General features: G+C 43.6%; 1 protein-coding gene across 1 annotated transcript in view; it reads left to right on the top strand.

Moving 5' to 3' along the window:
* The window catches only part of LOC144790854 (uncharacterized), a 399,375-nt gene that overhangs the window by 369,600 nt on the left and 14,251 nt on the right, over positions 1-15,524 (top strand). Inside the window, exon 24 of the mRNA XM_078665519.1 lies at positions 8,538-8,574. Coding sequence (XP_078521645.1) covers positions 8,538-8,574 — 37 coding nt within the window. The remainder of the gene's footprint in view (positions 1-8,537; positions 8,575-15,524) is intronic.

Below are 15,524 nucleotides of genomic sequence, written 5' to 3'. Positions count from 1 at the left end.
TAGAGGGAAACTGAAAGAGGAAAAGACAGAGAGATACATACAAAGTCAGAGAAAGAGAAGAAGGGATGTGCGAGAGACAGCACGCTGCAAAGATAAGTCAGGGGGAGTCAGAGTGAGAGAACAGGATAAAAAGAATGGTACAGAGAAAGACAAAAGGAGAGAGACACAGGGGAGAGAGACATGGGAAAAGACAGAGAGAAATACATTTGCAGACATGGAAAGACCGAGATAGAGAATGCCAGGAAGAGGCAGAAAGACAGTAGTACGTCTCATGATGGGTGATATGTTTATGAACAAGATTTTCTTGCCTTTATTCAGACTTTACAATCGCTTCAGGACAGCTGCCCCTTTCATGGGATTGGAACGATTGGAAATGGCACCACGAGGCACAACCAAACATCTAAGCATAAATATGTCTTATAACCTGGGCAACTAGAATTGTGCAACTGAGACTGCCTGCTGGATGTCTGCAGACCGGTACATACACCCAAGATTGATCACTCCTTTCTATTGTATGCCAATTGCACCAAGGGAAGAAAATGCGTCTTTATCACTGGCTCACTGCTGCCAAATGTTTTGCATTGATACATCCATGTGGGCACACTATCAGATCACTCTCCACAGACCTCAATCCTTGAGTGTATGCAGGCTGCTCTTCTACTCAAATCATGGAAAATTAACCAAGCGTAAACTTACTGCTGAAATGAATGAGCTACAAACCATAGCAAGACATATCCGTTGGAAAACAGCGTAACCTCATAGGAAGCGTATAGGACTTCTCTACAAGTGGGAATGATGAGAGAGATTGCCTTACACAAGAAGAAGATTAAATGGGAACAGAAGTGACTTGAATCTTCTTTCAACCCCAGAGCTGGTCATTCCCTTACTCATCTACAATGGCAAATTTGTTAAGAAGGGGAAAATTCTATATGCACTTAGCAACTCAACCTTGCACTCTCTGCGATACCTATCATCTAATATAGCCAGGGCATGGTAAAAAAGCATCCCCAATACCAGGGACACCAGAATTATGCAGCTTGAGAGTGCCAAATTATACAGCAGAGTTAAGTAAATTATGCAGCAAATTTGAGTAAATGATATGGCAAGAAAAATCTAATTATGCAGCATAAAGCAGCACATTTTGTAATAGTATTACATCATTATTTAGTAATTTGTAAAACTTGGAAACACTGTCTGGGTATCGGTTGCATCTCATTAGAACCTGTTTAACACCCAAATATAGCAATAAGCAACAGAAATGTGACCATTCCAGCTTTGCAAAGGGCCTTCCACCGAGCAGCAACACGTGTCGCTTCATTTTTTATAACTTTTGAACAGTTTGAGCTAGAAACTACTTTTTGTTAATATCTGCAGATCATGTGGTAGATGATGGCTTTTGTGTCAAATGTGACAAATCTATAATGATGTGCAGCTGCACAATTGAATAAACCCAGTGGCCTTACTCAACACATACTAAATACATTAGATAGTCACTATATAGAGTTATATATTACAGGGATTGGGGAAACCAAACCTACAGAGGAGTGGGGAAACCACATCTGCAGAGGAAGATTTATTTTCCTGGCAAGACATACCTCAAGTGGAAACAGAGAAGAAAGCACTACTAGAAAGAAAATATCAGAGGATGAAATTACTTACCCATCACTTAATTGCCATTAACCCAATTGTTGGAGAAAGATTCTATAAACTGTGCAAAGCACAACTGACTGACATTCATGATTCACTCACACAAGGAAGATGAATCCACTGGTATTTGGATTGTTGTTGTACAAGGCTTTAGTTGTGTTCGTCTCTAACCCGTCAGGTGCACCTTATAAAGTGTCAGCTATCTCCAAATATTTTTAATCAATGTATTGTTGAAGACTCTGGTTAAAATTCTAACAGGCATATGGTCGCCCATCATAAACTCAGTCACAAGTGACATTTGTTACTAGATGGCGGCCCAGGTGGTTCCGTGGACAAATGTATCCACTTCAGGAATCTTTGTTTTATCTCATGGGAACAGGTTTCGATCCCAGTGGGTCCAGTCAGATCTTCATAATTCCGAAGTCAATAGAAAGACTACTATTGTACTATTGGTGGGTTACAATAAACACATTATTTTGGCACCAAGAGACCTAAGGGTACAAGTGCATTTTAAAATGCACATTTTAAATTATTTGTCCTTGACTTCTCATTCCAAAAACATCATGGGACATTGTGTCTTCTGTTATGGCTCAGCATAGACACCTTGGAAGAAGCTATATTTATCTCACTGGATGCCGAAGAGGAATTTGTTTGTTATATGGGGTATCTGTTCCTAACACTTGAAAAAGACATGGATAGGACAGAGTATGTATAAAAAATTGTGTCAGCCATGTGTTATCCTTGTGGCACAGGAAATATGTGGGGCAGCTATTCAATACTTTTGTAGTTCACAGGGGCATGAGACAGGGATGCTCGTTATTGCCTGCTCTCTTCCTGTTAGTTCCAGAACCTCTAGAAACAGGCAACTGTCTGACAGATGTCATAAGGAGCAAACACTCGAGGATCAACAATTATACCACTGCCCCATGCTGTTATTATTCTGCTTTGGCTCAGCAGTTTAGTTCACAGCCCTCCCTACTTCCCCTCTATTCATAATTTTCTTTTTTGGACGTTTTAAGGCTACCTCGAACGGTAGTATAACATTAACCATGTCAAGAGTGCCCAATAGGTTTTGAATTGGAGTGGAGACAGAATAATCTTGAGTTTTTAGGAATACTTGTTAATTGAGGGTTCAAACACAAGATTGATAATAATCAGGCATCCTTAATCTCTGAGAAGACCAATGTCTTTATACGAAGATCCATCTTACAGTTGACTCTTTAGAGGAAGGCCTAAACAGTGAATATGGTGGGTGGTCCACATTTTACCGGCTTGTTAGGATTGATCCCCCTGCTCATCCTAATATTTCTACTTCACCAGGTAGACAAAAATATACTCTTCTTTGAGGGTACATAAACACACCAAACTCTTCTAAACTAAGGGCCGATATGCAGTCATGCGGTATATCATCCTGTGATTAAGCAAGTCAACACAATTGGATGTTACGATATCATCTACAAAAATATTACCTGACCTATTTATTGTCTCCTTAATATTGTTCACCGAAGTATAGTCCCATTGGATGTAGATTTACTATTTTTAACTCCATTGGGGCAATACTTTTTGAAAATGTTTGTGACACAATAATAATTACATGATATTCTGAAAATATTGCTGTATCATATGTTTCAACTGTCACAGATTGCTATCTTGCTACCAAACTCTTAGACCTAATCAATAACGGCCCAACTAGATAGAGGCTACACATTCTACCCCAAAGGTATACCACACATGTACCATGATTTCCCATTCATGAAAGCAATGGACAACCCACTCTTATGACCAATGATCCTAACCTGGAAAGCTATTCATAAGCATCTGACCATGTCACACTTTTAAACTCCATTTGAGTGGAAAACCAACTGGGGTAAAACATCAAATGTGCGGTAACCATACCTCTTCATGAAAAAATTATGCACCTGCGCGAACCACAGTATCCAGAATGAAGGACTGTGTGTTATGTTGTTTTATGCATTAGTGTTGCAAAAAATACCTAACACAGAGCAAATTGAATTTGTATTTGCAGCCAGCAAAATACTACTTTTAACTGAGTGGGAAAGAAATATGCAACACAGTGTAGTAATGATCTTACAATGTTCCATGCCTTTTAATTTATTGCTAAATGCTAAATGAAACATATTTCCCTCTGGAGGATTTTAACTGGAATTACCATGGTTGACTAAATCTGGCTATGCAGGGCACTTTGGTAAATAACTAACGCCTTTCTTGGATAATTTCCTTAACATTGATGCACATTATGTATTTTCAGTATTAATTTTCGAGAATCTAGTTCTTAAAACACACCAGCCCTTACTGGGAAATCTTTTTCTGATGGCTCTTCTGGATAAATACAGAACCAAATGTGTTCCTTAGAATGCAAAGCGTGCCTAAAATAGCGCTGTTTTGTACATTCAGTGAAAGAATTCCAAACATAATACCAAAGCTTTTTCAGTCAGGTAGCACATTAGTCTTTGGGGTGCCAATGTTATTTGTAAGTGAATAGCCAAGTAAATGTATTTAGACACTAGAACTTTAAAGTGGTTCTGATGGTTCAGTACTTTATTCATTTCCCCCAAAAAAGATGTGCCTTTCAGTTCAAATTAAAGCAAATAAAGGACTATTTCTCTGTCAAACCGCTTTGAATTTTTGGGCTGAAAACCATTTCAACAGTTTTAGCTGTTTTTTTACTTGCACTGAACATCTTCTAAGGTTGGGGAGATATATGGCCAGAATAGCAAAGAAAAATAATGTTTTTCCCGTTTACACAAAATATGCAGGCACCGCGGTAGTTTGGAGAAAGCTATTAGAGCCTTCTAGTATATTGAAGCAGATTATGAAAACAGACATAATATGAAGAATTGTTAAATCAGTGGGGGAAATCTGTATCCGGTTTACAATAAACTACAAAATGCAAACAAGTCGTAGGTTTCTGTTGAGGGGCCACAATAATGAAAGGATCGTTTCTCGCAGAAGAACTCATTTTACACTGTGCAGGTGCGGCCCGTCACGCACAAAAGCCTTTTCGGAGTTTGCAGGATTCCAAATGTTCTGCATCCTACGATCCGACCGTCAGCCTGAAGAGGAAGGCGTGACCCATAACATCCAGCTATTGTCATGTCTTTTTGTCTCTTTACCTGGCTGGCGCTGCATTAGAAAGCCTTTCTTCAGCAGCAGAACAGCTACACCAGGGAAAGAAGATCAAATTAACATATGTATAGCGAGAGCCAAGCATTCCCATCCCCCAATCCTCCAGGTATTTGCTTTAGGTATTCAAGAAAGACGACTTTACGAAGCAGTCACCACATCTTGAGCCATCAACATTAGGTCATTTGAATCTCGTCAGTAAAACGGAATACTGACTGAGTTTTTCCTGCCGGACCTGTCATGCTTGGAACCAGCCTGTCACTTTTCCTGCCAGGCATGTCACTTTTGGGAACGCTGGGCTTTGTGGTGTGTGTGAATTACATCCTACCAGCTGTCACCCCTGTTTCAAGGTCTCATGGGAAGCTTTGGCTCTACATGGCACCTGTCTTTTTTCGCATCTCTAAGTTCCTGGGTGGCTGTGGTTTATTATTTTATAATGGGCTTGTATTAGCATATTTTGGAGAATTGCCACAGGCGGGTTTGTGAGGGCCCTTGGCTGTTTTTTTTTAATTCACTTGTCATCCCTCAGCTCACACCTGTTACCCTTTACCACTTCGACACCTACATGCCCAAGCCTTCCTGGGAAACTGGCCCTGGTTGTGCTTTTAAAACATCCTATGGGTTTCCTCCCATCTACATTTTAAAGTTCCCCATTTACGATCAGCTGCCTCTGAAGAAAGACACTTTTTTCAAACATAAAAACACCTCCCAGGCCCTGGGCTGAGGACTCAGGACTGCTCCGCAGCTGTTCAGACAACAGCTGTCTGCAACCCCCAGTTTTAAACATGCCCAGACATTTCCCTCCTACATGCACTCACTTTTCTTTGCACTTTTAAACACATATACAATTACCCATGTTTTGCAGCCAGACCTGTCAAATTTAAGACCAACAGTTTGCTGCCAGACCTGCCAAATTTAAGACCAGCAGTTTGCTGCCAGACCTGTCAAATTTAAGACCAGCAGTTTGCTGCCAGACCTGTCAAATTTAAGACCAGCAGTTTGCTGCCAGACCTGTCAAATTTAAAACCAGACCTGTCAAATTTAAAGGCCAGCAGTTTAAGGCCAAACCTGTCAAATTTAAAACCAGACCTGTCAAATTTAAGGCCAGCAGTTTAAGGCCAGACCTGTCAAATTTAAAACCAGACCTGTCAAATTTAAGGCCAGCAGTTTAAGGCCAGACCTGTCAAATTTAAAACCAGACCTGTCAAATTTAAGGCCAGCAGTTTAAGGCCAGACCTGTCAATTTTAAAAGCAGACCTGTCAAATTTAAGGCCAGCAGTTTAAGGCCAGACCTGTCAAATTTAAAACCAGACCTGTCAAATTTAAGGCCAGCAGTTTAAGGCCAGACCTGTCAAATTTAAAAGCAGACCTGTCAAATTTAAGGCCAGCAGTTTAAGGCCAGACCTGTCAAATTTAAGGCCAGACCTGTCAAATTTAAGGCCAGCAGTTTAAGGCCAGACCTGTCAAATTTAAGACCAGCAGTTTGCTGCCAGACCTGTCAAATTTAAAACCAGACCTGTCAAATTTAAAGGCCAGCAGTTTAAGGCCAAACCTGTCAAATTTAAAACCAGACCTGTCAAATTTAAGGCCAGCAGTTTAAGGCCAGACCTGTCAAATTTAAAACCAGACCTGTCAAATTTAAGGCCAGCAGTTTAAGGCCAGACCTGTCAAATTTAAAACCAGACCTGTCAAATTTAAGGCCAGCAGTTTAAGGCCAGACCTGTCAAATTTAAAAGCAGACCTGTCAAATTTAAGGCCAGCAGTTTAAGGCCAGACCTGTCAAATTTAAAACCAGACCTGTCAAATTTAAGGCCAGCAGTTTAAGGCCAGACCTGTCAAATTTAAAACCAGACCTGTCAAATTTAAGGCCAGCAGTTTAAGGCCAGACCTGTCAAATTTAAGGCCAGACCTGTCAAATTTAAGGCCAGCAGTTTAAGGCCAGACCTGTCAAATTTAAGACCAGCAGTTTGCTGCCAGACCTGTCAAATTTAAGACCAGCAGTTTGCTGCCAGACCTGTCAAATTTAAAACCAGCATGGTCAAATTTAAGGCCAGCAGTTTAAGGCCAGACCTGTCATATTTAAGGCCAGACCTGTCAAATTTAAGGCCAGCAGTTTAAGGCCAAACCTGTCAAATTTAGTGCCAGACCTGTCAAATTTAAGGCCAGCAGTTTAAGGCTAGACCTGTCAAATTTAAGGCCAGACCTGTCAAATTTAAGGCCAGCAGTTTGGGACCAGCCTGTCAATTTTCCTGCCAGGCCTGTCAAATTTGGGACCAGGGGCTTTGGGTGTGTGTGAATTAAATCCTAACAGCTGCCACCCTGTTTCAGAGTTTCATGGGAAGCTTTGGCTCTACATGCCACCTGCCTTTTTTTTCGCATCTCAAAGCTCAGGGGTGGCTGTGGTTTATTATTTTATAGGGGTTTGTATTAACCTATTTTTTTGAGAATTACCATAGGCAGGTTTGTGAGGACCCTTTACCACTTTGACACCTACATGCCATAGTCTTCCTCCCAGGCCCTGGGCTGGGGGACTCGGGACTGCTCCGCAGCTGTTCAGCCAACAACTGTCTGCAACCCCCCAGTTTTAAACATGCCCAGGCATTTCCCTACTACATGCACCCACTTTTTCTATGCACCTTTTAAACACATACACAATTACCCCATGTTTTGCAGCCAAACCTGTCACTTTTGGGACTAACCCTACATGTCACCCATTTTAAAACCAGAGTGTTTGCGGCCAGCTGTCTGCGACCTGGCCCTATCATTTTTTAAGGCCTGTCAAATTTAAGGCCAGCAAGTTGCTGCCAGACCTGTCAAATTTAAGGCCAGAGTTTGCTGCCAGACCTGTCAAATTTAACGCCAGACCTGTCAAATTTAAGGCCAGCAAGTTGCTGCCAGACCTGTCAAATTTAAGGCCAGAGTTTGCTGCCAGACCTGTCAAATTTAAGGCCAGACCTGTCAAATTTAAGGCCAGAGTTTTCTGCCAGACCTGACACTTTTGCGGCCAGAGTTTGATGAGAGGCATCCCTAACTACTACTAATTTGCTGTAATTGTTTTGTGCCTCGTTTTACTTATTGCTTGCAAGTATTGTTAATATTTTAGTTTTTTTAAATTGTTTTTCTTTATGAAAGGGGGAAGATGTGTTGTGTATTTATGTTTGAATGCACCGCATCATGGCACAACCAGGACGCTCCATTCTAGGACATCTGGTCTGTGCCGTGGCTTGGTGCAGGCAGTTGGTGAAAGAGTACCGGAGCAGGAAGACGTGTAACAGGTGGTGTTTTCCTTTCTAGGAATAAAGTACTTTTATTCAACTATGCTGCGACCCTTCATACTTAACACCCTGCCTCTTTTGCTTGGAATTGCTGGAACAAAAAAATTCAGATAGCCAGGTCGATGGATCAAGTCAAGGGCCCATGTTTACTGGAAGAGACATATGTCATGCTCTTCTATGAAAGATGACCAGTCGGGCATGGCTATTTTGGACCATAGACCAGCCAGATTCCACGAGAGAAGGAGCAGCTTCCTAGGGCCTGGTACTAAAAGTGTCTTTAGTAGTTTCAGATAGCTCGCTCCTAGATGTTGGAGAATAAGAGGGCCCGATTACTTCATGATAATGGCATGTAAAACTCCCACTAAACACAGTAGAAGTAAATATTACACAAATAGAGGGAAAGGGGCGATACTACGAAAGAGCAGACCTATCAGAAACATTAGCGTAACCTGATGATTTCTCTCTTTCCAGCCATGTGAAGTAGCAGCTCTCGTTCGAAAGCGCTGCGGTAAGTACATGCCTCTTATGATTTCATTGATTTTATTGCAGTGTGTACTTACAATTGGTTTCAGACGCTTAGATAGCTTGCTGCGTGGTAATGGTGATAGTAATAGTGAAAAGAATTGGATTAAGCACACTGGAACATAAAGTCTTTCAAAATAGTGGTATCTCTCCAAACGTTTTGCAAGCACTGGCTCGCACTTTCTACATGTCTCAGAATGTTCTATGCCAAGCTTCTCACAGTGCCTACTTCTTACCTTGTCTAGAAGTGTGAGCTTTTCACACTGGCCACCAATGCCATCTTTTCACCCTCTGCACCAGTGTTAACTTCTCACATTGCCTGCCACCGCAAGCTTCTTACTCTGGTCAACTTTGTCATATGTTCCCTATCCCACAAGTGCCATTTGTCACGCCGCATACTTGTGTGAACATGTCATGGTGCCTAACGTTGCCAGCTTCTGTCACTGCTTACCAGAGCCAATTTCTCACAATATGCACCTAGGTGTTCCTTAAATGTGTGAAGAAAATGACTTTAAGCTCAACCTATCCAGATTCACACATGGAGTAAACATGGCGTGTTTCCGACTACTAAAATGTCATTCCAAATGGATATCAATTCAGTATCAGGAAGGGGTATGTTCTAGGCGTCGCTTCAGGCTACCGAATTGGTGTCTTATTTATGTATCAGTATTTGGCGACCGAAATGCGGTCACAAAACTGTGAAAATGTACTGACACCTCAAAAGAAGTGGTAATGCTTTGCAAAAGGCAAAGAGCCTCCTTGGGACCCCCTCCCCTTTGTGAATGTAAATAAAAGTCGTAAGAAAATAGATATCCTTTTTTTAACGCAGCTCAGTTTTCTTTAAAGAAAACTGACTGCAATAAAGAAACAAGTATGTGTCAATAAAACAAATCCTCTACTGTCCCCACAGATAGAAAGTGACCAAACATACCCCTGCTCCGGCAGGATCGCTTGAAACCGCAGACTTGGCATTCACAGCATTTCTGCACACAATTTCTTCACTTTACATGCAATGTTAAAATAAGGCACAGAGTGTTTAAGTCTGGGTATTTAAATCTCTGCAAGACACTGACAGCATTTCAGAGATAAAGGTTTTCAGTTCTCTTCTCATGTAATGGCTCCCGAACCTTTTTAGATCGTCGGATGCAGTGCAAAATGACACAGTGTAATGAGAAACGCCGATAAGGTTTGGGGATGGGGAGAACAGACACCCTGGGAACTGTACACATTTGGAAATAATTGCCATTTGTGAGAAGCTGGCTTACTATATGGTGCACACTTATGTAAGTGGGCACTCTGCACTAATCCAGACAACCCTTGTGGTGATTTTAGTGGTCTTAGACAACTTTAGAAAGCTCCCTAAGTGGTAGCTGTGGAGAGCAGCCTTCAGGCTTAGTTCAGAAGTAGTGTAAAGCAGCTTGTGTTACCAGAATATAATCTTATAGGTGTAGATTAAGTGAAAATGAACTACACAGTGTATTTATAAAAATATGTTTTTATTATAAGACACTCATTAACATGTACAGATTTCTCCTAGTCGGATATATACGCAACGCACACAATACTTTTCAATAGAAACAGGTAAGTAGCATGAAATACACAGTGATCACCAGGAGGAGACCAAACCATATACTAAAATAGTGGTATGCGAACCATGACTTGAGTCAATATCATACCCAGAAGACGTAGAAGTGCCGGGGACACAAAGAATCACCCAAGGTGAGTATCTAGGAACACCAAGAAGGTCACTTGCAGTGTGGTAACAAGACCACGTTCTCAATACAAGTCAACGGATAAGTCACGGTTGCAATTTTAAAGAAGAAGGACCCTTCCCAGTGGACCCTGAAGCAACCCAGTGGAAGACAGAAGGTTGGAGAGCCACCCTACCTGTGGATATCCTAGGAACTATGATATTTACACCAAGGAAGCAGGTGAATTGGTGCAAAGTGGCATTGGAAACCGCTGTTGAACTTAATGAGAGACTTCAAGAAGATGCCGCTGCTGGAGAAGGTAAAAGTGTCTATTGGAACGCAAAGGTGGATTCGAGATGTGAAGAACCTGCAAGCAGAGGGGACAGAGTCTGTGCCACTCAGGAGTGACCAGGAGGCACAGAAGACTGATGCCCACCAATGTCGGGTGCTGCAGGAGAGATGACAACGACCTTGGAGCTGCCGCTGTGAGGACCAGGCGATGCTGTGGAAGACCAGGAGCCATTCACGAGCTGTTCCACGTCAGATGTCGAGAGTTGAGGGGTCGGTGTCTGCCGGGAGCACCCTCAACCCTTGGCAAAGGCAACCAACATGGAAAGCAAAGAAAGTGCAGTGTCGGGACCAGCAAGGTCCAGGTGACTCACCACAAGCATGGGAGTCAGGACAGGCCCGAGCAATCAGGGGAGCCCACAGAAATTAATGAAGACCCTCAAGAAGACGCAGAGGCCGGAGGCACTGGAGTCGCAAGAGGACCTTAAGTCGCTCACCAACGATGTATACCCACGGTGCAAGTGGTGTGGTGAAGATGAAGATCTTGGTCACAGGAGATGCTTGAGGTGGGAGCTACTTGGAGCCTGAAGATCTTGATGGAAGGAAGTCAGCAAACCTTTGCAACAGCAAGGCGACGCGGTGCACAGGGGTTCAGTTCCTACAGCTCCGATGAGGGATACTGGCCTTGAAATTAGTGAGAAGACAGGGCATGCCCCGAGAAATGTGAAGAAATACCACCTGTCTTGCTGAGCCTTTCGGAGTTCGTGAGAGCCCAGGATCAGCAGGCCGGTCAGCTTAGTTGCAGTGCCTGCAGATGCAGGGAAGTAACTCCTTCAATACAAGATAGATTCTTTCAGGTGTCTTGGATGCCCACAGGCCTTGGAAGGTTCCTGTATGGAGCACAGGCACAGACATTGCAGCAGACGAGCCGGGCGACGAGATCAGGAGCAGCAGGAGTCTTGCCAGTTGCAGCCTTAATGCCCAGCGCGAAGACCAGGGTGCCCAGAAGGTCGAAAAAGAAGTGGAGTCTTGAAATGAATCTTGTCCCACAAATCTAGGGAACTACTCTCAGGTAAGCCCTTAAGTACCCTAAGGAGAGGGTTGGAATGATTTAGGGTTTCCTCCCAGGTGAGGGGGTCAGACAGTAGGGAGGATACTCCCATGTCCTTTGTCCAGTTTTGCGGCAGAACAGGAGCCAACGGCTCCCTGAGCTGCTTTGAACTGGACTATGCAAGGAGGACACCACATGTGCCCCCCAAGCAGACTGGCTCAGCAGCAGTAGGGCAGAATCGTGTCTCTGGTCGGCAGCAGCCATGTTGTGCTTCCGGGTCTATAAGACTGGTACCGGGAGCACTGAGGGCCTCCCGGAGGAGCTTTACAGTGCATGGAATCGTACCTCCCACACCCTTTATGGTGTGCGGGTATGATTCCAACATGTTTGATACCAAACATGACAGGGTTCGTTACACCCAGTTTAGATATGGTCATCGCGTAATGACGCATGGCCACTCTATGTATTGTATTGGCTGATGCACATACAACCGGGAGAATGGGCTCCAAAGGTTGTAGGGGTGACCTGCTCATGCAGGGACATCCTCACATTTAGAACCAAGCACCCTGCCTTCTGGATTCAAAGGCCTGCTTTAGGGGTGACTAATAGGTTTTAAGTGCACTGACCTCAGATACAGGGAAACCTATATCTTTTTTAAGTGGTGCTAGCACCAGCTTGCGCAGGCTGCAATGTCAGGCCTGTAGTTACAGTTTGAGTGATCCCCCAGGGGTGGCATAATTCATACTTCAGACCATGGGGGACCCCTGATGCACCTATGTCCTGGGTACCTTAGTGCCATATACTAGGGACTGATAAGGTTACACCTGTGTCCAATCTGGGATGTACCTAAGTACATACCATACCGATTTAGGGGAGAAAGCACATAGACTGGGGTCCTGATTAACAGGATCCCAGTCAAACTAGTCAGAAACAGCATAGCACCAGGCAAATGGGGGTAACCATAAAAGCAGATCCTACTTTCCTACACCATGTATTTATTAACTGTACTTTGAAGTGCCAAAAAGGTTTGAGGGAGGGGAGAAGAGATACCCAGAGAAATAAAAGAGAGTAGAAGGCAGAAGGGCAATGGGTGTTAGGAGTGAGCAGGAGGGAGGAAGAGAGACAAGCAAGAGCAGTGTGGCGGGTGCAGTGTCTGAAATCGACCAGGCCTCTTGGTGCTGATGGCTGCCTCGGAAGGAGAGAGTACACTGATCTCTGTGAATTGTTTGGGTTGAGGCCCTTTGGAGGCTGGGGATAGGTTTGTGTGTGTAAATAGCCTGAGGTTCCATATTCAGGGGACTGATGTATTCTGCTCTCCCAGCTGGTGCCTCGCTGGGAATGCACAGATGTGTTTCATTGAGGCTTTGAGGTGCGGGGTGGAAGGGGTAAGGGAGTAGGGGAGCTTGACCAGAACTGGACTGGACACCAAAATCAGCCCTGGCAAAAAATCTTAAACTAAATCCACACTGCAAGAGGCCACCACTATAATGGGCTGTTGGTGCAAGTTTGGGTCATGGCAGCGTATCTAACTCTGAATTCAGTCCCAGATGGAAAATGCCAGAGTACTAGAATAGGCTGGGTGCTATGGAACAGGTCTGGTATATATGTGTATTCAGTGGTTTGGCAAGGTGCCACTGGCCCTTAGAAATCAAGAATAATGGATCCCCTGTCCTCTGGTAGGGTAGCAAAAGGCAGTCACATTTAGGGCACAGTGGGTCCCTCACAATACAGAGTCCTGATGCTACTGCACATGTGGAACTAATGATCGTGCTATCACTAAATGTCTCTTCTTTCCCTATCTCCCTGTGTCTATGTGGCTCTGGACACTAGGAAGCCAGAGTCATTATGGTGTAGAGGATAGAGCCATGGCACACTCTGACTGGGGAAATGAAGGATCTAAGGGTCATATGTAAAAAAAACTTTTTGAGGTCACAAATACCTAACAGTGACTCAAGTGTCTTATTACTTAAAAGGCTTAGTCAGGCCCACTGGAAATGCGCAATTCCATGGCTGCAGAACGTTTATCTTAAAAATGAATTGGCAAAAAGCTACTTCCCAAGTTGATTCAAGAAAGCCTGGACCAGAGCCTTAGGTCATCTGACTGAGTGATACAATTCTGCTTAGGCATGCGGATTACTTTTGTGATCTCTTGTCAAACATTTTGAACGGGTTGGTGGTGGAAAATGGCTTTTCAAGATGCCAGCAGAAAAGGCAGGCCATTATGTTAGATCTTATGAACTATGTCTCACTAGTGGAATCCATCATCATACCTTTCTATCTAAATGCATCTCTAACTATCCCTAGCTTTCTCTATATTTGTCTATATCTAGCAGCCTCTCTCTATGCTATCAATCCCTGTCTATCTTTCTCTCTCTATGTATGTCACTGTCTGTCTTCAAGTCTATCTATCTATATCGACCAGCCCATCTACATGCTATCCATCTGTCAGTCAGAATTTCAGTCCAGAAGTGAGTCATGAGTCGTTCACTCACATTAGGATTTGTCCAGACCTGCCATACATAACATCACTATCTGCTCAGCTGGTCCTCCAGACTTTGCATTCCATCACCTTTCGTGTACTCTCTATTATCGGTTTCCCATAGTGGGTTCAACATATCTATCTGTCTGTCTGTCTGTCTGTCTGTCTGTCCGTTCGTCCGTCTGTCCGTCCATCCATCCCTTCCATCTATCTTATTCCTCGGCACAACCTGCCCTTGAATTTGTGCAAGATTCTGTAAACGTCTGAAAACTTATCTTTTCTGCTAATCTGCTTGCCCCCTTTTTTCCATCTCTAGTTGTCCTTGTACCATCATGCCTGTAAGTGCATGCTATAAATAAATAAATACATAATGAATAAATAAATACATTTCTGATTCCTCCCCTTGTGAATTTCACCAGGTGCCAGACCGGATCTGGACACTTTAATTCTAATTCCCTTGTGCATGGACAAGTGGTGTTGTGCAGCTCCACATCAGGTCCATACATTCTGAATGTGTTGTTGTGGCCACTATAAGACCACCTCCTCCGCATGCTGACATGAGTTATTTTCTTTCTTATTGAGACTTCTCGCCCCAGAAAACTAACCTTTTGAATAGTCCTCAGGCATTACACTGATCCGGAAACCTTTCAACAGTACCTGTATGCCCTGGTGGTGGCATCACATGGCTCTGCACTGACACTGTTCTACTCTGGATATGCTGTACAGAGTCCCTCAGGCGCAACTCCCACATGCTGTCAGTTCCTTTCTTTCAGTTCCACCAGCCGCGGATCCAAAGCTACCTCGTGTCTCTGTGAGACCTTTACCTCTTCCAAAATGTCCAATGTGTAAATGACAGGTTTGAAACCCTTTAAGGACTGTCGCAAACAAATGTCTGTGATACATCCTTATCAGATCTGCCTGGGGTTGAGCCACAACTCTAAGGCCTGCAGTGATTGCGCGTCGGTAAACCCAAAGGACACGTGAGACCGAGAGGTGAAACTTCAGCAAGCATGAGAAGACTCTGCGAAGAGACTGATCCAGTTTGAACGTTCAGCCCCATTTCAGAAGTCAAAGGGGTTGTTCTAGAGGTATGTTTTGTCTTGTTCAAAGTTGTCGGGTATGTCAAGGAAGAAACTCTAGAAATCTAAGTGAGACTCAGCCATTCCCACCACTCACATTCTAATGAGAAAATGCAGGGGCAGCATTATATCTCTTGATCTTGCTCCGAAGTTGTTTGATGTCGGAGCCTTTCCCACAACTTGTTCCAGCTCAACCTGAGTTTCCAGGGCCAACCACCACTCTGAAACATATTGAAGAGTTCCATAAAGCTATGCTACAATTCTTTGAATCCTTGCAAACTCCCTCTTGCTCGCCTTCTGGCCTAATGGAGCTGAGAGGCTCGCCAGCTGGGATATTTCAGACTAGTT

This window comes from Lissotriton helveticus, chromosome 11 (assembly GCF_964261635.1).
Source record: "Lissotriton helveticus chromosome 11, aLisHel1.1, whole genome shotgun sequence".
NCBI classification, from domain to species: domain Eukaryota; kingdom Metazoa; phylum Chordata; class Amphibia; order Caudata; family Salamandridae; genus Lissotriton; species Lissotriton helveticus.
This window is presented reverse-complemented; position numbering and strand designations above follow the sequence as displayed.